The sequence below is a fragment of the Rhinopithecus bieti genome, unplaced genomic scaffold (assembly GCF_001698545.2).
Source record: "Rhinopithecus bieti isolate Rb0 unplaced genomic scaffold, ASM169854v2 scaffold_641, whole genome shotgun sequence".
In the NCBI taxonomy this organism is placed as follows: domain Eukaryota; kingdom Metazoa; phylum Chordata; class Mammalia; order Primates; family Cercopithecidae; genus Rhinopithecus; species Rhinopithecus bieti.
The window spans coordinates 4942138-4964257 of NW_016803417.1; the positions used below are offsets into that span (position 1 = coordinate 4942138).

The window sequence follows — 22120 nt, forward strand, 5'->3', positions numbered from 1 at the left end:
CAGCATTTTTTTTTTTTTTTTATACAGAGTCTCACTCTGTCACCCAGGCTGGAGTGCAGTGGTGCGATCTCGGCTTACTGCAAGCTCTGCCTCTTGGGTTCACACCATTCTCCTGCCTCAGCCTCCTGAGTAGCTGGGACTACAGGCACCCGTCACCACACCTGGCTAGTATTTTGTATTTTTAGTAGTGACAGGGTTTCACCATGTTAACCAGGATGGTCTCGATCTCCTGACCTCGTAATCTGCCCACCTCAGCCTCCCAAAGTGCTGGGATTACAGGCGTGAGCCACTGTGCCTGGCCGAATCCAGTGTTTTTAAAACATCCAGGGTAGATGGTTGTTAAGTTCATCCAGGGGTCAGGACCTCTGCAGAGATGAGGACATGAGGCCTAGCGCAGTTAAATGACTTTCCCATGGCTACACAGTGGGGCAGTACCAGTGCCCAGCCCCAAACCCTGGTCTCCAGATTTCCTTCCTCATGCCACACTGTGTCAAGTGGGTGGAATTTGTAAGGGTAAAACTGTGTCTGTGTCTAAACCTAGAGATTTTGATTTCTCTTAATCAGGGGAAATGATATTACTCTAAAAGCTCAGCCACCCTGAGGATACAGATCACTGGAGACAAAATTCAGGCTAAGAATTCATCGTGGTAGCTTTGTGAGTAGACTAAAGACCACCGGATCGTATACTCCATCTTTATAAAAAGGGTAAATTTTATGGTATGTGAATAATATCAAAATCTTTAAAAAATTCCTAATGAAAGGCAATCTACAAAATACCCGATCATTACTCCTCAACACTGTCAAGGGCATGAAGAACAAAGAAAGTCTAAGAAATTGTTCCCAGCAAGAGGAGCCTATGGAGGCAAGACTGCAAAATGTAATGTGGCATCCTGAATGGGATCCTGGGACAGAAGAAGGACACTGGAGAAAAACTGAGAAGAGGTGAATAAAGATGAACTTAATGAATGATAATATTGCATGAATATCGGTTCACAAATTGTGCCAAAAGTACCATTTTAATGTAAAATGTTAATAATGGGGAGACTGGGTAGAGAGTATATAATTCTATAACTCTAAAACTATTCATGATAAAGTTTTACTTTATAATAAAGAATTCATGGAGGGAAAAACAATATAGGGCAAGTCATCAACCCTCTCAGGATGTCAGTTTTTATTTGCTTATAAAATTTGGCATTGCTCCTCGGGATTTGTTTTTTTGAGATGGAGTCTCACTCTTGTATCCCAAGCTGGAGTGCAGTGGTGCAATCTCGGCTCACTGCAACCTCCACCTCCTGTGTTCAAGTAATTCTCCTGCCTCAGCCTCCTGAGTAGCTGGGATTACAGGTGCCTACTGCCACGCCTGACTAATGTTTTGTATTTTTTTTTGTATTTTTTTTTTTTTGAGACGGAGTTTTGCTCTTGTCACCCAGACTGGAGTGCAATGGCGCAATCTCAGCTCATCACAACCTCCACCTCCTGGGTTCAAGAGATTCTCCTGCCTCAGCCTCCTGAGTAGCTGGGATTACAGGCATGTGCTACCATGCCTGGCTAATTTTGTATTTTCAGTAGAGATGGGGTTTCACCACGTTAGCCAGGCTGGTCTTGAACTCCTGACTTTGTGATCCACCCACCTTGGCCTCCCAAAGTGCTGGGATTACAGGCGTGAGTCACCGCGCTTGGCCAATTTTTTTTGTATTTTTAGTAGAGATGGGGTTTCACCATGTTGGCCAGGATGGTCTTGAATTCTTGACCTCAAGTAATCCACCCACCTCGGCCTCCCAAAGTGCTGGGATTACAGGCGTGAGCCACCGCGCCCAGCCGCTATTCAGGATTTCTTTTTTTTTGTGAGATAATCAATCTGTGGAAGTTAATGAACATAAGAGGTAGATATTAAAAAAACAAAACAAAATTAAAGGCAACCTTTCTAGGTATGAAAAGTTAAAGCTATTTTTTTTCCTTGAAAATAAAATGCATGGTTTAGCCACATGACTGCATGTGGCTAAACCCCTGATACTCTAAAACGTTGCTACCCGAGTTAAGCAGTTCTCAGCAAATCCTCAGATGCTGGTCTTGCTGCCGCATCTGTCAGAATGGTCTTAATCGGTTCTAAAGAACGTTCATCACTCCAGAGCTGAGCATGAAAGCATTTGATCAGCACAGTGGGCAGCAGCACTGGTTGCTTTTGTGTTATTTCTCCAAGTTTTAGTTAAAAAATAAAAAAGCCTGTGTCCCCTTCCAGGGTTTGCCATCTTTCCTACCTTTGAAGACATGATGTTCTTCACTTCCTCGTCTGCTGCGGAGTGTGTCCCTGCAAGGTCTGGGTTACTGCTGCTCATCACCCGGGCCTGCAGCAGCTTTGAACTCACAGCAGCAGCTGATGTGCGTCCATAGGTGTGGTAGCGAGGGTCGGGGAGGGCAGTGGGAGCGCCTGCACCCCACCAGGCAGAGACATGTCAACAGACAGGGGAACAGAATCACTTACTGAGTTTAAGAAGGAATTGAAGAGGGATAGGGTAGTTGAAAAGCCACTGGATTAGGCCTTGGAATTAGGGTCTTCTTAGCAAATCCTGGTTGGGGCAGGGGGGCAATCTTTTGGAGAGAAGTAGATGGGGCATACGGCACCAGGGAGTGGTGGAGATTGTGGTAAACAGTCGACACACGCTTCTTACAAAGGCAGGGGGTAGTACTGGCTCCAGTCTATTACTGCTATTGGGAAATGGACCCCAGGGTTGCTAGAGCTTCTGGTTTCTCATGAGAAGCTAAAAATGTGGATATTTTTAATTTATCAATATTGAAATGATGACAACTTTACAATTCATGCAGTGAGGTTTTCTCAGATTCAAAAATCCATACGGTCATCTGAACCTTGTGAGGACTACTGTATATGATGCACATAGCTGTTTTTCATCCTTAAATGTTGACATGTTTTCACAAGTGGTTATGGGAGTCTATGAGATATTACTATTTATTTATTTATTTTTTTGAGACAGGGTCTCACTTTGTCCTCCAGTTTGGAGTGCAGTGGCATGATCTCCATTCACTGCAACTTCCGCCTCCCAGGTTCAAGTGATCCTTTTGCCTCAGCCTCCTGAGTACCTGGGACTACAGGCACCTGCCACCACGCCTGGCTAAGTTTTGTAATTTTTGTAGAGATGGGCTTTTTGCCTAGGCTAGTCTTGAACTCCTGAGCTCAAGTGATCTGCTCACCTTGGCCTCCCAAAGTGCTGGGATTACAGGCGAGAGCCACCGCACCCAGCCACATCACTAGTATTTTTAAAAACTCAAATTTTCAGATTTACTAGAAATGAGGTTGCACAGACCAACAAAAGTGCCATGTTTATCTGGGCCTGCAATTTTGTGAACTCACTGATGCTAATGTTTATATCATACTGACAAGAAGTTCTACTTGATTATTACCTATGTAAATAATTAAGAAGAATTGGGGAAACGCATTACTAGTATTTCAATAGTTTAGTTTGAGGGAAATGTGAAAAGGGATTTTGTTTTAATGACAAAAAGTTTAAGAACCACTGCCATTGGATATATCTTATTTCCTTTATTATACTAGAGTCCTAGGCATCAGTCACCACTTCTCCATCTTAAAAAAGAGTTTCTCAGCTGAATCATAAATTAGCAAGTGGGTAAAGACCAGTGAGGGATTATCAAATGGGCAGACAAAATAAGTGTTTAGAGCATAAAAAGAGGCAAGGGAGGAAGAAAGATCTATAAAGAAACACATAATTTTAGCATTCATGTAAGTTTTGTACTGTTCTGAAAACTAAAATGGAATTTTAGGGTGTTTGTTTGTTTGTTTTAAGAGATGGGATCTCGCTGTTTCCCAGGCTGGAGTGCAGTGGTGCAATCATGGTTCACTGCAGCCTCCAGCTCCTGGGCTTAAGTGATCCTCCTGCCTCAGCTTCCTGAGTAGCTGGGACTACAGGTATGTGCCACCTTGCTCTGCTAATTTTTATATTTTTTGTAGAGACAGGGTCTCGTTATGTTCCCTGGGCTGGTCTCCAACTTCTGGCTCCAAGTGATCCTGCCATCTCAGCCTCCTAGAGTGCTGGGATTGCAGATGTGAGCCACTGCACCCAGCATAGGATGTTTTATTTTAGATCATACTGCAGTGGGGTGGAGGTTGTGATGCCCTGCCCACAAGAGTCCCACACTCAGGGCAACTCTACCTGACTTGGGCACGTCCCTTTGCAGCTCTGGCAGGCGGAAGACGTAGTGCACATAGGAAGCCAGCAGGCAGTTCCTCCCATGCTGGTCCTTGCTCAGGTCCTTGCTGTTGTGCAGACTGTTGGCGATGGCCACCACAGACTCGAAGGCAAACTGGGAGAAGTTGGCTGAGGAACCAATAGAAAAATGGGTAGTCCCACAGCTGGTCCTTAAGGAGACCGAGGTGGAAGTTTCTCCAGGACAGTGACAATGAGTCCTGACCATTGACCAATTTAACTAGGCCTGGGAAGAGTAAATGGTTTTGGTGAGCTCCGGCATGCTAGCTCTGAGTACCACAGATGGCTTCACATTCCCTCCTTTGACCTTCCTCCTCCTGCCACTGAGTAGCATTGATGGTTTTTAACGACAAAGACATAAGACTGTCCAGATCCTCCTTCTCTAAGCCAGGTTGTAAACTGATGCTACTCAGCGGGGGTTGCGGACGGACATGACCACTATCACCTGGTTGCTACTCAGAAATGCAGAATCTCAGGCCCCCACCCCAGAGGGTGTATTAATCAGGCTCTGCATCTTTACAAGATGCCCACGTGACTGTTGTGGACACTATGATCTGAGATGTGGGGCACAACGCTGATTCTTGTACAGATTAACCTAAAAACGTTTGCATATCAAGTCATTCCCACAGTAGACCCATGCATATTGGATTTACTGCATAGAGCCTCTTGTTCTGGTGGCCCACGCCTACGTACTTTGGCTCCGATCTACTTATCTAACCTTGTACCCTTTTTGGCTCAGTTCAACTTCCCTTAAAATGAGGCAGTCATTGTATCGTCTTATCATGCCTGCTCTCTTACCTCTGAGACTTTGCTCATGCTGTTGTCCTCATCTAGAAAGCCCTCCTCACTCCTATCCACAAAATCACACCAACCCTCTGAATCTCAGCACAAGTCCCACCTCCTCCATGAAGCCGTCCGACTCCACACAGTACAGGGCTCAAGTGAAACTGAGTTACGTGATTCTCCAGCTGTTTCTGGTGGTAAACTGTCTCTCTGTGAAAGCTGGAATCCTTCCCATGCAAAGTGCATTTCTCATATTTTTTGTGCCCCCGCTGTGCTTTGCATTGCATAGACACAGAATAGGTTCTAAATAAATGCTTGTAGACTAGCCACCTCCACTTACTCTGCCTGTGCCAACACCACGTGGTCCCCACACCACAAGGTGGCAACTTGCTATGGAGAAGCTGCTCAAAACATACAAATATTTTGTCTGGTGAACAAGTCTGTATTAACTAGCTGGAATATACAAAGCAGTGTGCCACATATGTGGGGGTGTAGAAAGCAATCGAAGGAGGGCAGAGCTCTGCAAGAATCTAGCTGGAGAGGCAACTGCTACATGGATGAAAAGTTAGCCTCCAACACAGGACGTTTGATCTGTGGAACCACAAAAGATGCATATCAGGGTGCAAAGCGGAGTGAGAGATTAAGAGGACATGCCCCTCCCTGGCTCTAAAAGCTCCCTCACTTCATTGTCCCAGCCCACTTCCACACGTGCTTATGTTTCACCACCAACCGCGCTATTGACTTTCTTCCTGACACTCCCACACTTTTCTGGTTCTCTGCTGTGCCATGCTCATCTCATTGCCCCTATTTTGTTGGTTTTCACTCTATCCCTTCTTCAAGGCCATCTCTTCATGTGGACCTCCTGCATCCTCCCAAATGGACGTTTTCTCGCTCTCTCCTTTGATACCACCCTCCCCACCACCACTGAAAAATTTAGCTGCGTCCCTTTGAGGACTCCTGTCCTGTGCTGCTGACTCTTTGCCATATTATAAGTCCTCTGAGGTCTGAGATACTCTTGGTTATTGTCACAAAGCCTACAACTTTTAGTACAGTACTGGGCATATGGATGGTACCCAAAAGACATCTGCTGGACTGGACAGCAAAGAGCTAAATAGGCACAGCTGAAAATGGTGGCAAATAAAGAGGCCCTACATCAGCCAGTCTACCCTGGAGGAGTTATGAGAACCACTGGACCCTGGTCATGCCTCCAGGATAAGCTTTTGAGGTTATTTCTAAGGGAAAATGTACACATTGTATTTAGTGTTAATTTGTTAAAAGCAAGCATTTGAAATAGACTGTAAGAGAGAGAACAGATGAGTTCTAGGGGGAGGGATGAATAGGGAGTGACTGCTAAAGGGTATGGGGTTTTATTTGGAGCTGATGGAAATGTTATGAAATTAGATTGCAGCGATCATTGCACAATCTTGTGACTATACTAAAAACCACTGAACTATACACTTTAAAATAGTGAGTTTATGTTTTAACTTTAAAAATTGATCGCATTGCATTTCAATTTAGAGAGTTCCTTCCCTCCATTTAACACAGGTTGTCTTACTTTAAAATGCTCCATTTCCTGTTAATCAAGAAAACAAAAATATCTTCAAGGTAAAATGAATTCATCAATTACCAGAAATGGAATTTGAAAGACTGCCTATGATCATTTAATAAAGTTTACAAAAAGCTATAATATTAAGAACCCTATTTTAATGTTTCTTTCTCTTTCCAACATGCAGAGAGTCTCAAAACAAAAAAAAATAGCACAAGACTTGGCCTCCCTTGAACACACATCATCAGTGGAAAGGAAGATCACATTGTCTCTGGATTTCTGGAAAGTCATTTTTCATTAAAGAAGGCAATGCTTGCTTGCTCCTGCTTCCTCCCAGCCCAGCCCTGCAGGTTCATACCTGTCTGGCCAGCGATGACCATGGGCTGCACAGACAGCTGGAAGAGCTTGTCCAGCACCAGGTGCAGGAAGAGCACGAGCGGCTCCAGGCGGGAGGAGTTCAGGCAGATGATGCTGAGCTTTAGCTCATGCTCCAGCGCCATCTCGCTGATCTTCTGATCCAGCACGCGGATGGGGAAGGTCACCTGGCTCTCCAGGGAATGGCAGAGGGTGAAGAACTTCTCTAGGTGGTTGTCCTGGGAAGGGAGAAGGCAGGCATCATGGGGTTTTATATCATCATTGTTCACCAGTGGATTCATAAACACAATTGAATAGCTCTTTATGGATAGAACCTGTTATCCAGTGTTTCAGACCAGAAGGCCTAAGACATGATGTTTCAGACTGAGGTTATGAACTTCTTTGTAGAATGTAGTGCACGAAATTGAACCTTTCAATAATTATTAGCGAAGAAAAAATAATTTAGGCTCTGACATGTTCTGTAAGCAGAGGTCAGCATACCAGGTAAGCATACTGCCAAGAGAGGGGTCTCAGCAGATGCAGAACTCAGACCGTGGCAGGTAATGGAGGGAGTACGGAATTTCTTTTTAAAGGCTGGTAAAGTGGCAGAATTACGGAGGGAAAAGAGGTAACAGAAGATGAGAGTTTCAAATCAAGTGTCCCTGCAAAGTTTCTCAACCACCATTGCAGATACTAGGTTCTTTCCTTTAGGTACTCAGCGGTTTTGTAAGGTCTTTCTATTCCAATGACAAATGAAACTTAAAGAGGTTTGCATGTCCCCACAAAGAACTAAAGGATTATTTTTTATTTATCTGTAGACAAGGATTTTCATTCATCTTTTATTGGCCTGTCCTTCAAAGGTTCCTCTGCTACACCTTTACCTTCATTATTAACATTGACATTCCTTACCTGGGTGTGCACAGAAGAAACAGCTTGCACTTCAATATTAAATACTCCCTTATGTCCTTCAGCCCACTTAATGGGAGGATTCTGTAAAGGGACTTTCTGTGTTAAAGAAGAAGAAGAAGAAAAGAAAAAAAGATTAGCAATCCAATTCCCTTTTCTGATTACTAACAAGCAATGCAGAGCAACTTGACTGGAAACGTCACGATTATACAAATACAGAACTCTCTCAAAAACTAATATAACTGGTCTTGGAGTCAGGATCCCTGGATTTAACTTCAATTCTACACCAAACTGGTTATTATTTATTTATTTATTCATTCCTTTTGAGACAGGGTCTCACTCTGTTGCCAGGTAGATTACAGTGGTGCAATTACACAGTTCACTGCAGCCTCGACCTCCTGGGCTCAAACGATCCTCCCATCTCAGCCTCGGGAGTAGCAGGGACTAGAGGCACATACCACCACACCCAGCTAATTTTTCTATTTTTTGTAGAAATATGGTTTCACCATGTTGCCCAGGCTGGTCTCAAACTTCTGGGCTCAAGTGATCCACCCTCCTCAGCCTCCCAAAATGTTGGGATTACAGGTGTGAGCCACTGTGCCCCGCTTCAAACTAGTTATTTTTACTTAGACAAGTCAATTAAACTTTCTGGGCCTTGGCCGGGCACGGTGGCTCGCGCCTGTAATTCCAGCACTTTGGGAGGCCGAGGTGAGTGGATCATGAGGTCAGGAGATTGAGACCATTCTGGCTAACATGGTGAAACCCCGTCTCTACTAAAAATACAAAAAATTAGCCGGGCGTGGTGGTGGGCACCTGTAGTCCCAGCTACTCGGGAGGCTGAGGCAGGAGAATGGTGTGAACTTGGGAGGTGGAGCTTGCAGTGAGCCGAGATTGCATCACTGCACTCCAGCCTGGGCAACAGAGCGAGACTCTGTCTCAAAAAAAAAAAAAAAAAAAAAAAACTTTCTGGGCCTTAATGTTCTGTTCTCATGCTGTGAGGACAGGGTTGAACTGTGTGATCTGTCTCTAAGTTCCAAACCAGCATTAATAATTCTGGATTCTAGGAATTAAAATAAATTAAGATCCTAGCAATTTCCCCATTAATCAGGACTGTCAGGATGAAGTATAGAATATCTTTACAAGACATGAAATTTTAATACTTTTGAGTATCTGATATTACTTTCCCTTTTACCACAGTTTTTCCAAGTGTTTCCAATATGTTTCTAGGCCAGTTTGGCTCCTGCTTTAATTACTCAAAGTGACTCTTTTATACTGCTCATATATCAGTACCTTTGTAGGCCTTAGAGACAGTTTCTTGCCTTAAATTCCCACTGAAATTGAATTCCTTTAGAGATGTCCCGCAGTGTTGAGTGAGGAGGGCCTCGCCTAGGTTTGTATATCTTTTATGGTAACGGAAGGTAGATATGTACATGGGATGGAGGCCGTTAAAGCTATCTGCAGCAGTCACGAGCTGGGGCCCAAAGTGGGTTCTGGCCCACACATATGTTCTGTTTGAAGTATTAGGAACTTTGCAATATTAGTTACCAATATTTGAAAGCCTGAAAATTTCCTATAAAAGACTGCTTTCCTAACCTCATTTGAGTACTGGAAGATATGAAAAAAATGGCCTTATGTCCTGGCATGGCACCAATCTGCAGAGTGAAGGAACAGCTGCAACCTTCAGACGGGGCAGAGACAATCTCCAGAGTGAACAGATGCCACCAGAACAAGGCATTCATTTATGTTACTCATCTGGATCCTGTGGGCACTTGAGTTTGCCATCTGTGATCTAAAATAGCACTGTCCAGTACAAATATAACGTGAGATATATATGCAATTTAAAGTCATCTAGTAGCCACATTAAAAAAGTAAAAAGGGGCTGGGCATGGTGGCTCACACCTATAATTCCAGGACTTTGAGAGTCCAAAGCGGTAGGACCACATGAGGCCAGGCATTTGAGACCAGCCTGAGCAGCACAGAAAGACCCTGCCTCTGCTGAAAAAAAAAAAAAAAATTAGCTGGGCATGGTGGTGCATGCCTATAGTTCCAGCTACTAAGGAGGCTGAGGTGGGACGATTGCTTGAGCCTATGAGTTTAAGATTACAGAGAGCTGTGATCATGCCACTGCACTCCAGCCTGAGTGACAGAGAAAGACCCTGTCTCTAAAAAAAAAAAAGAAAAGGAACATGTGAAAGTAATTATATTTCATTCAATATGTAATCAATGTAAAAACTTATTAATATGATATTTCACATTTTTCCCCACTAAAGTTTTGAAATCTGGTGCATATTTTATTTATAGTACATATCTCAGTTTGAACTAGCCATATTTTCCTCAATAGCCACATGCAGCTAGTGGCTATCTTATTAGTGCAGGTTTAAAGGATACTAGGAGAGGCTAAGGTGTATCTATAAACACAGCATAGGGCAAGTAAGAAAAAGGAACTAATGTTTACTTAGGAATTGAGTTTCTTGTTTGGCATGCATTATCTCATTTAATGCCAACAGCAACCTTACAGGCAGATATGCAGATATGGGCTCAGTTTCACCTTTGAAACTCAGAGAGGGTAAGCAACTCACCCACATTCAGACAGCTAGGGAGTGGCAGAATCTAGACTTTGGACACAGATTTGTCTCTCTCCAACACTCAGGTCTTTCCTATAGCTTAAGAAGTTAGTGGGGGGTTCTAAGAAATTAGAGTGTGCAACTTGATGATGAGAAGGTGGTTTTGAGGGCTACTGAAAGGTGTTGATGTTCAAATCATAAAGACCAATCACGGAATGTCTGTGGACATACTTGGATTGCCCCTTAGATGGTTTTGAGGAGAGAAGTTTTGGTTTACCAGGTACGTGCCTGTGGTCCAGGGCAAAAGATGGTTCTCTCTTTAGGGAAAAAAGAAAATAAGAGGAAAACAGCTGGAAGCGAGGCAGTGGATGGTGAAAGAACAGAGAAGAAAGTTGACTGGAAGGGTTGAAACTAAATTCAAATTCCTGCGAAATTCTTCAATGTGAAAATTGCAAGGAAAACAAAAGATCTGTAGATTAAAAGTATCTTCAGAGACATATCAACCAACAGCAGTGTGTGGACCTTATTTGAATACCAATTTTAAAAAGCAAGCATTGAAAATATAGCATTAGTGCAATAATTGAAAATTTGATCAGTGACTGCATATTTGTGACTGAATATTTGATGATTATTAAGAAATTACAGTTAATTTTAAAGTATGACAATGGTATTGTGATGGTTAAAAACAAAGCCCTTATCTTTTAAGATGCAGACTAAAATGAAATATGATGTATGAGATTTACTTCAAAATAATACTTATTGATGTAAACCTATGCAAGGAACTGAGAAGTGTGACAGCAGTGTGACAGCTGGTGCAGTCAGGGTAGACAGTCCCCTGGGCTCCCTTTATTTATTTATTTATTTATTTTGAGACAGAGTCTCACTCTGTTGCCCAGGCTGCAGTGCAGTGGCATGATCTCGGCTCACTGCAACCTCCACTTCCCAGGTCCCGAGTAGCTGGGATTATAGGCGTCTGCCACCATGCACAGCTAATTTTTTTGTATTTTTAGTAGAGACGGAGTTTCACCATGTTGGCCAGGCTGGTCTTGAACTCCTGACCTCAAGTGATCTGCCTGCTTCGGCCTCCCAAAGTGCTGGGATTACAGGCATCCACCACCAGGCCTGGCTAATTTTTGTGTTTTTAGTAGAGATGGGATTTCACCACGTTGGCCATGCTGGTCTTGAACTCTTGACCTCAGGTGATCCGCCTCGGCTGCCCTTTAAATGGGTGCAGTGCAGCAGAGTGCATGGGCAAGAGGAAGTGCCAGAAACAGGAAGTGGGTAAGGCTATTGGCATTAGGATTGTTAGGGGAATAAATACCTTGGTATCTATTAGAGAGCTGTGACAACTGACCCAAGACAGAAACAGATGGAATCTGGCCTGGGAACCTTTTATAAGGATCCTTGATGGGAGCGGTTGTTTATTATGATTGGCCTTAGTTTGCCTCCTCTTCCAGAATACATTATTTTGGGAATCCCTCTTTGGTAGATAATGCAAGGTAATGCTGCCTTTGGTATAGGTTGCATCTACTAAACATCCTGATTTGGTGACATTTAAAAGAATGAGGTTTCACAGTCAGTTATTCCTCCCAACCTATCAGAACAATGTGCTCTCTGAAAACATGGTGTGCTCCAGGGAACACAATGAGCATCCTTGGCCACATGGGAATGAGAAGTGGGTCTGGGAAGGTGGTCCAAGACTACAGCTGGACAAGAAACAGCTGATGGCCAGCTTGCCAATTACCTCAGCAGAATGCATGGAGTAGTTGGGTGGCAATTTTTCCAAGGCAACTGGGAGACAGTAGGATCCAGTTTGAAGACGTTCATTTAAGAGAATTGGCAGCCACTGAAACAGATGATGTAAATAATAACGTGGTATTTATTACAGCATATAATTCTGGCAATTTATTTAGCTCACAATAATCAAATGCAACTAAACAATGATTAGATATTGACCAGTACTCTTTTTGGCAGTAATTTCTGTCCAGTTCTTTGCATTTTAAATCTCCGAGAGCTCCTGAAATGGTAATATTGATGATTTATTGCTTTCAGAGCTAAAGCAGTAGCATTTTCTCTGTAGGCAATTTTGTATGTGTCTGAACAACATTAATGTTTATTTTACCTTTTATATTTTTTAAGAAAAAATTGTTTCTTCTTGGGGGCAAAGCTAGTTCTATATGTGAAGCACAGATATTCAATTTGGAAATAGTGAACATTGCAACGCTTTTTAAAAAACAAATGAGTATTCTTTCAATATCTATCATCCACTAGCTTTCCATTCCTGAAATTTGACATTTGCTAAGGCAAATCATTTCTGCCTCTTGCTATAATGTGGCTTAGCATGTTTTGCTACTTCTGACAGGAAAAAATCAAGTGAATAGAATTTGGTTGTTTATCTCTGCGGGGACCTCAGATGCACCAACAACTGCAGTGTGAGTCAGCAGGCTGGAAACAACTCACTGAATATCCCAGGAGAGTTTCCACGGAGGCTCCTTGCTTCTGCTGACAGCTGATATGGTAAAAGGTGAACAGGAGGTGGTGATTTACTGTGAGCTTAGCGGGGAGCTTAATTTTCACTTCTTCATAAAAGTCAGGAGACCTGTTTCAAAAGTACATTATACACAAATAACTTTTAGCAAGAATGATGACTTCTCTGATTGTAAAACGCCACAGCCCCTTTGCTCCTCAGAATTTGCCTGGTGTTTTGCTTCTCATTTTACACTACTCTGCTCTGAAGCTGGAAGTCCCTGAGACCAAGCTTATGTTATTAGATACACTTCCCTTACATAAAACTGTTCATGAACTAAAGGCTTTGTCAGGACAAAACAAAACAAACAAACAAAACTCCCCACACACAATGGAAAATTCCAACAACTTAATTTGAAGTAAGGATGAGGTCTGGACTCCTGCTGTGACCTCCTTTTTCCATCTCTACCCAAGGAACAGAGCCTAGCACCTGGCTGCACTCATCAGAGTAGAAGCAAATGAATGAGGCAGGAGGAAAAAGGAACCCGATTTAACTGAATTATGAAGCCCTAGATGCTTATGAGGGTTTCATGTACATTACCTCACTTAATCCTCATCCCAACCCCAGAACATGCTTAAATGAAGGACTTAAATAGGCCCAGGTTATCAAATCCAATTCTGTCCGACACTGTGCAGATGTCCCTCCCTTCCCTGTGGAACGTGAATAACAGCGTAGGCGTTATCCCATGACTCCATTTGCCAGTGGAATAATGAGTGTTCCATTTCTCCTTTGGTCGGCTTAGGCAGGCAGTGGGGCAGGTGTCAAGTGGAGCGGACAGGGACACAGGGCAAGGAGGGCTGGATTGTGCTTCTGGCCCCCTCCAGTGTCTCAAAGCAAGTTAGGAAATGTGTTTCCTTAATTAACGTAATATAGCCTCTTTGCATCATATTAGAATAGAAGCTTCCAGAAAAGTCAAAACTATATTGGATTCTTGAAGACACGTTCCTCTCTCAGTCTTGGTTAATGGCAAGTTTCACATCTTCAACACAGAGTCACGGAACTGGCATCGATTTCCTTTGCCCCTCAGTCCCTGAATTATACAAATAGTTAGGAGGAACCACCCAGGGGACTTGGAAAAACCAGGAGATGATGAAAGCATCTTGGCGTATATTGAGAATGCTGAAATAGACTTACTTATTATGGTATGTAACGGCTGTGTACACTTCCTGTAGAAATTCAGGCCCACTGGACTTTCCAAAGATGACCTGTTCACCAGTATAGAAAGGATCAAATTATCAGTAACACTTGGGTACATCAAATTGACTATCATCAGGCCAACAGGATGTTCTGGCCTCAAAGAGCTGCATTTTGTACAATTAAGAGTGCTGGGTTGGCCAGGAGCAGTGGCTCACACCTGCAATCTCAGCACTCTGGGAGGTCGGCGTGGGAGAATGGCTTGAGCCCAGGAGTTGGAGACCAGCCTGGGCAACACGGCGAAGCCTCATCTCTACAAAAAAAAATACAAAAATTAGCCAGGCATGGTGGCACATGCATATAGTCCCTGCTACTCGGGGGGCTGAGGCAGGAGGATCGCTTGAGCCTAGGAGGCAGAGGTTGCAGTAAGCCGAGATTGCACCATTGCACTCCAGCCTGGGCAACAGAGTGAGATCCTGTCTCAAAAAGAAAAAAAAAAAAAAGTGCTGGGTCTACAACTGGCCTGAGCACACAGTGCAGAGGAACTGGATATGAAGGGTGAAACGAGGTTCCAAGGGGCTATATTAGTGACCAAGGGTCACAGGTTTGTGAGATTAGAAAACCAGTACTCTCTCCACTCTGCCTCACTGCCTAGAGGTCTATCCAACAGGCCGAAGTTACATACTTTTGCCTTGAGTGAGAAATCCCCGGTCCAGGTTCTTCTCTCTCCAAACATATAGACCTAGTCACTTAGGTGATTTGAATCTCCACTGCCTTATCCACATGTGTGCTGTTTAGAAAAAGATACCTCCTTGGGCCTGAAGCAGCATTTAGGATGCAGCATTACGAACAAGTGCACTTACCTTTTTGCAGAGAAAAAAGCTCTTTCCTCTAGATGCAGTAACCCCAACACCAGAACCCAGGGTTCAGTGAATGAAGAACAGACTGGATTTCAGCCCACAGTGACCCTTGGCTGGGCATCCTGGCTGCCACAGGATCTGCACAAGCATACCTGCTACTCCTGGCAGCGTCATGCCGGGGGTCTGAGCAGAGAGGACTAAGAGGACCCCACCACTGTCTCAAGACACCTTGCATTGGGAAGACAGGTGGGACATTAGGAGAAAGGTTTTTTCTTTTTTAGAAAGGCATATTAACTGAGTGCGGTGGCTCACGCCTATAATCCCAGCACTTTAGGAGGTGGAGGCGTGTGGATCAGCTGAAGTCAGGAGTATGAGACCAGCCTAGCCAACATGGTGAAACCCCATCTCTACTAAAAATACAAAATTAGCTGGGTGTGGTGGCACGCGTCTGTAATCCCAGCTACTTGGAAGGCTGAGGCAGGAGAATCGCTTGAACTTGGGAGGCGGAGGTTGCAGCCATCGCACTCCAGCCTGGGCAAAAAGAGTGAAACTCCATCTCAAAAAAAAAAAAAAAAAAAAAAAAAAGAAAGTTATATTAACTGAATTCTATGACTGATGGGAAATAGTAATAGCTAACCACCATCTCATTTAGTAGGAGATGGTTTAAAAAGTATAAATTCTGGTATTTTAAGTTCCTTGGAGCTCACTTCATTTACACATACATGTATATACATATATATACATAATCTGATTTATATTTTGCCTCAGGACGAAGATCCACTCCTAGAAGGTGTGGAGGTGGCATGTGTTTATAATTACTAGGCAGTACTTTGTATTTATTAGCACTGTGGTCCGAGGCTTGGGTAAGTGTGTAACACAGTGTGCGTATAACACAGTGTGTACAGTGTGTGCATGGAAGACACTGAGCAAACACGGTGCACATGTTGAGCCATCTCTTTACTTTGTATGCCTTTAGAGTGGGGTAGTCCTATGGGCAGTATGGAAAGACTTTATGATTTTTTTTAATCCTCTAAAATGATCTGTATGTTCCAAGTTCACTACGGAGTAAGTTAAGGAAGAGATTGTCAGGTAAGACTGACCCTGTTTCCCCATCGATATCCTGGGGACAGAAGCCCTTGCACATGCTGAGCAGTGTTGGCTTGCAATAGACGGACACTGATGAGTCCTGGACTTGGTTCCTGTGAATTGACAGGGGTGTGCAGACCACCCTGATTTGAGGCAAATGTTCATTTCCCTCCTTACCGGCATCGCGCTGCAAGCATCTTCTCCACACATAAACTGGATCTTTATTGTAATGTTCCGGGCTGATGCTAGTTTGTTAACAAAGTTCAGCCTCTGTGGGTAGACATAGAGAAGATTTCTGGAAAAGAAGATATACAGAATCAATGAAAAAGGTCTAGAGTTTATTTTAACTAAGTTCTTCAGTGAATGCTGAGACTTCCATTCATGGGGTGCTTTTTCTAAAGAAGTTTTTCCTCTAAGAAGTGAATTATTATTGGAGGGAGTGAACTACTTGATTCTTCCTCTTCAGCTACAGTCATCTGAAAATAACCTCCATTGCTCTCTGTTTCGCTACAAGTAAAGATGTGTCTGTGGCAGCTTAGAAAGTCTTAATGTCTTGGAATGTGGAAATCTGCCTAGAGGTAACTGTATCTCTGATACACAGATAAAGAAAGCAAAAAAGGTCCAGCTCGTTTTAAATAAAACTCATGGCCATAGATGATGGCCTAATGTTATTCTTCTCTTTTTTCCTTCCTAATCTTTATGTAGCAGTTTCCTTTTCTTACTGGCATGGCACTCGTATTGGCTTAGCTTTCTGTTCTTATTTAAGATGACAGCTCAAACCTCCAAACTCAATTACTGTATAACAACAACAATATGAATAATATATCCATCCATTTGACAATTATAGGACAGGCACTAGGCTACCCAGTGCCTGGGTAACTTGCATATATTTTTCTTTCTATTTGCATTATTAGTAGTAGATTCCACTAAAATGTAAGTTCCACAAGGCCAGGGGTTTTCTCTGACGTTTTGATTCACTGATGTATCTCCAACAGCTAGAATAGTGCCTGGGACATAGTAGTAGTAAGTAACTATTTGTTGAATGAAGGAATGAGTGTATACATAATTGATGAAGTATATTCCTGGCTTGCAGAAACAATAATGATACTAACATTTAAACAGGCCTTATCCTGAGTCAGTCCAATGTTCCAAATACTTCATATTTATTAATTTGTTTAATTCTCATAGCTATCCTATAGGTAGGGACTATTATCATTGTCATCATCCCCATGTCACAAGTGAGGAACAAATGAGGTACAGAGATGTTAGGTAAGACACCCCCTATTATATAACTAAATGGCAGAGCTGGGAATTGAACCCAGACTGTCTAGTTCCAGAGTCATGCTTGTAACCACTGTATTCTCAGATAAGAGCCCTGATAAGCATGGCCTTTTCACACTGTGCTATCCTGACATCTCTCAGGGACAAGTTTGCCTTAATTTTCTAGGTATTAACAGTGGCATGTCAACCTGCATTTCCCAGCCCATCCCACAGAGCCCTAGTGTTCTGCAAAGTGTTAACAAGTGTGTAGGGAAGGTGGGGGGTTGAGCAAAAGTGGTTGAGAAAGACCAGGGCGAAGAGAGATAAACAAGTTACTATGCACTGAGAATGCCTTAGAAGGAGAAAGATTCTTCTTTCCCCAAATGTTTTGACCTCAGAACTCCTTCCATTTATTTATCCTTTCATGGTACATTTTATGAATTTAACATTCTGAGAAATTACCTGGGGGAAACGTTGAGATAAACTTACTTAGTTACAGAAGAACATCCCACATCAAGGAAAGAAAAGTTAGGGCACAGGGATTCTCTACTCAAATCTCTTGCAAAATAGTGAATGCTCTCAGGTATTCAAGAGGAAAAATGATAATTGGAACAATCAAGAACACACAGGAGCTGTTACATTGGATGTGCAAGTTCAAAGACCGTGGAGGCAAATAAATAGCATTCCTAGGTCTTATTTTGCCCCCATCTCTCTATTTTGGGTGACTCCCTGGAGGCAGAATGGGGGTGGCCTGGTGCTGGGAGCGAGTCTGAGCTGCTGTACCCTGTGACTTTCTGGGTTGATATATGACAATACTCAGTGAGCTTCAAATACCAGTGAGGTGTAGACGGTCTTCCCAGAAAAGTAGACGACAGGCCATGTCACACTAAAGGGATTAGCATAGAATTCTGGGGTGCTCAGGCCAGGAGGCACCTAGACTGAGCCCTAACTTTTAAAGATGAGACACATGATGAATGAGCCACAGAGCAGGCAGAGATCCAGTACAGTGCTGTTTCTACTCAACCATTGGCTGCCTTAGCAGCACTTCCCGAATCTTGCTCTGTCTAAACTGAGGCAGCCTAAAACCCTGATGCAGGTGGATACGACTGAGCCACTGATGCTGTCAGGAGTGTACATGGATATAGTAAATGATGATGGCAGACAGTTTACAGTTGGGGTGCAGGGATGTGTGTGGGGTGCAGACCTCTCTCTGCTTACTGTTCACTTCTGTTCATCTCCACTGCCACCAATCAAAAAAGCAGAGCTAATGTCTGTTGAGCGGTAGTATCAGAGAGGGGTAAAGGGTGTTCTCTCTGGAGGCAGAGAGCTGAGATTTGAATTCTGCTTTTGCTTCTTTTAGCTGCATGGCCTTTGGCAAGTTACTTAGCTTTTCCAAAGCTTTTCCAAAGCATAATTGTGCTGACCTCAAAGGGCTGTGGTGAGCATTAATGAGCAACAATTGAAACCTAGAAGACTTCTTTGAGAAAAAAAAAAAAAGCCTTCTCTGAACAGATAAGTTTTATGACTAGCAGTAGACTTCTATTATTATCATTACTATAATAGAAGCATGACATATGCTTCTAAACGCATGATTTACGACAAGTGATTTACTTCTGTACCTTATCAAGTACAAAGTCTGTAAACCTATAAATGTGAACATTGAGAACATACTGAAGTTACATGGCCCCCTAAAAACGTAAATGATAGTTATTATGATAATTATTTCCTCCACACAGCCAGCAAGTCAGACCCACACTCCAACCTACCTTGTCCCTGTCTCTCCACTCCGAACCACCCTCATTCTCACCTGGACCCCTGCAACGCCTTCTCAATAGATCTTGACTTCTATACTTGCCTCTTACAATGTTCTTCATATACTGGTCAGAAGGATCTTTCAAAAATGTAAAATAAATTATGTCAGGCCCCTACAAGGGTTTCCCAAACTTTTTATCATGGGTCCTACATGATCTTGCCCTTGGCAATGGCTCTGACCTTATCTCTCACCATTCTCCCATGCTGGCCTTTTTTCAAAACCTAGAACATTCCAAACTTCTTCCTTCCTCCGTGCCTCTGTTCCCCAGAGTGCTTCTCCATTCACTAAATGACTGGTTCTTCTCATCTTTGGCGTTCAGCTCATATGTCATATCTTCTGAGGTCTTCCCTACCATTCTATTTAATTGGTCCATTCCACTTTCACACACACACTCCCTCTTTCATAATCATATGATTATCATATTCAGAGATGATTATGAAAGTAACGTGTGCCCATTTTTTTTAACCTTGCATAACTTAGAAGTACATAAAAGTACAAAGAAAAGCATAGCAACACCCACTGTACCACTGCACTGAAGAGGATCACTGTTAAGACTTTAACACATTTCCATTTAGCCTTTTCCCCTCTACACATGAAACTTTTTTTTTTTCCAATTTTTGAGACAGGACAGGATCTCACTCTGTTGTCCAGGCTGGAGTGCAGTGGTGTGATCACGGCTTACTGCAACCTTGACCTCCTGGGCTCCAGTGATCCTCCAGCCTCAGCCGCCCAAGTAGCTACAATAGTAGGCATGCATCATGACACCTGGGTAATTTTTAAATTTTTTGTAGAGACAGGGTCTCACTATGGTGCCCAGGCTGGTCTTGAACTCCTGGCCTTCAGTGATACTCCTGCCTTGGCCTCCCACAGTGCTGGAATTATAGGCGTAAGTCACTATGCCCGGCCACATTAAACATTTTTGTCATACTGTATGTACAAAGTTTTATCTTTTCTTATGCCACCAAATGTTGTTCAGTTATGACCATTTCCCCAATGTGACTGTTTTTAATAAACATGATTTTAATGAGTGTGTGTCATTGCATGTTGTGAACATGCCATAATTTACACTGGTCTCCTCTAAAAATAAGTGTTTAGGTTATTTCCTTGTTTCAGTTAGAAAGCTGTGGTGAACACTTTATATATCTTGCCCCTCTGCAGTGCAGCATAGTTTTGGAGGAATCCCTTTATATTCTGTAAAGCTCAGCTTCATCATGTTTGAATTAATTAAAAGACGCCAATCAACCTTTCTTGAATGCTGTGTTTGAAGGCATAATGAGCCAAAGTTTGTGAAGGTGCTTTGAAGTAGCTGGCTGAAAGGGACTGTGTAAATCATAACAGTAGTAGCCCTGCCAGACTGCTCTCACCACACTCGTCTCTTACACTCCAATACCAGGGCACCGCCACCCATTCCCATGCACCCCCACCACTGCTCAGCAATTTCGCCCGTTGCTTCCAAAGGGGTTGCTCACCCCTGTATCCAAACATCACCACCACAGATATTCAGTGTCCTGCCCCATATTGCCAGCACTCCCTACCGAGCACACAGCTGGAAGGAAACTCAAGATAATTTGGTCCAACATCCCATTTTTTGAAGGCCAGGAAACTAACTCCCAGGAAGGTTAAATGAGTTTGCCTGGAATTTCTTTTAAGGAGATGCATTTCCTAAGGGTCATCACATTTCTAAATCAGTAAGAGTGCTAAGTAATATGTTTTGTTAAATCTGCATGCTTTTAAAGAAATGAATACAAAAGAATAACAATGTTTTCTTTTGGGAGGGAAGATCTGCCTGCATGACCAGTAACCCGGAGTCCAAGCCAGATAAGAATAATTATTAACGAACTGATAAACAGGCTCATATGCTTCATATGTGATAAATTAAGTATCTCATACTAGCCAGAGAATCATGTTATCTAAGTATTTTTGAGAGGACAGCCCATAACCTTAATAATTTGCCACTTGTTACGGCAAAGTTATTTTGAAAGTTTTCTAAGTAACTGAAGGTCCAGTGTCTGTGCCAGGCATTTAGTATAATCTTATCTTTCTCCAAATGTGGACAAAAGCAGTTTTCTTCAGTCACATATATCACCACATAGAGAACTGGGCATTTGATATTCATCAGCAATTTCCCCTCCAAGGCCTCGTCAGATGGCTTTTCTTGATTACAAACTATTTTGGAAACTCCAAATTCTTTCCACTGATTTAGCAACGAGTCCTCAACTTATTTTTAAACTGCTGTAATTGAGCAGCTCTGGGGTTAACTTGTGGAATCTGGTCATTTTTAGATCAAATTTTCAGCCAAACACTCTGTTCTCACCTTCTTGGGACCATCTTCTATTTCCTTTGCTGAGAACAGGTTAACCAAGGGACCTGGAAATCATTCAAAGCCACAATGCAAAAACATCACTTTGGCTTCTCCCAAATTTATCCTACTCTTTATCTGGTGCAAGGAAACAAACAGAAAAACCTGACCCTGTTACTTATTCCCAAGATGACATCAATGTGCTGTCCCATGGTCTTCTACAGCTTGGAGCCGAGCTCAAGGAGCAAGTGCGTTACAGCAAAAAGCACACGGGCCACCTGTTCAAGCAACTAGACACCTTGAACACCTCTTTAGCTGAGCTTCTAGGTCAGCCAGCAGGAGAGACGGAAAGAGGGCTTTGAGAGGAGAGAGGAGCAGCTCGACAAGAGGGGTGAAGGCCCTCATCAGCTGGCTGCTGAGCTCCAGTGTCAACTGGTTGCAGGGATGACCTACAGGGAGGGATTTAATGAGGAGCTGAAGTTGCTGGAGCAAAGTCGGAAGATGCAGCACTCTTCAAGGCAAATGGGCTTCCAGTGACAAAGGTGATGGATGATGTCATAGTGAGTCAATCATTACTGATCATTTGAGTTGGCCATTATTTTAACAGATTGGCAAATAGGTCATGGGAATAGGGTTCATGAAGTTGGGGTTATTTCTTCTGTGAAAAAGCTTGGTTAAGAAGAGTGGAGGTGCAAATAAACCTTCACAGTGCGAATGCGTATGCATTGGCCATTCCTGGTGATGGTAAGC

General features: G+C 43.0%; 1 protein-coding gene across 5 annotated transcripts in view; it reads right to left on the reverse strand.

The window, feature by feature from the left end:
• The window catches only part of DOCK8 (dedicator of cytokinesis 8), a 249155-nt gene that overhangs the window by 86383 nt on the left and 140652 nt on the right, over positions 1–22120 (reverse strand). For all 5 annotated transcript variants that reach the window (XM_017883739.1, XM_017883759.1, XM_017883744.1 and 2 more), the window contains 8 exons: positions 16176–16293; positions 14053–14123; positions 12852–12990; positions 12136–12237; positions 7831–7926; positions 6926–7160; positions 4185–4349; positions 2259–2428 (listed from right to left, as the gene is read on the reverse strand). In XM_017883739.1, coding sequence (XP_017739228.1) covers positions 2259–2428; positions 4185–4349; positions 6926–7160; positions 7831–7926; positions 12136–12237; positions 12852–12990; positions 14053–14123; positions 16176–16293 — 1096 coding nt within the window. The remainder of the gene's footprint in view (positions 1–2258; positions 2429–4184; positions 4350–6925; positions 7161–7830; positions 7927–12135; positions 12238–12851; positions 12991–14052; positions 14124–16175; positions 16294–22120) is intronic.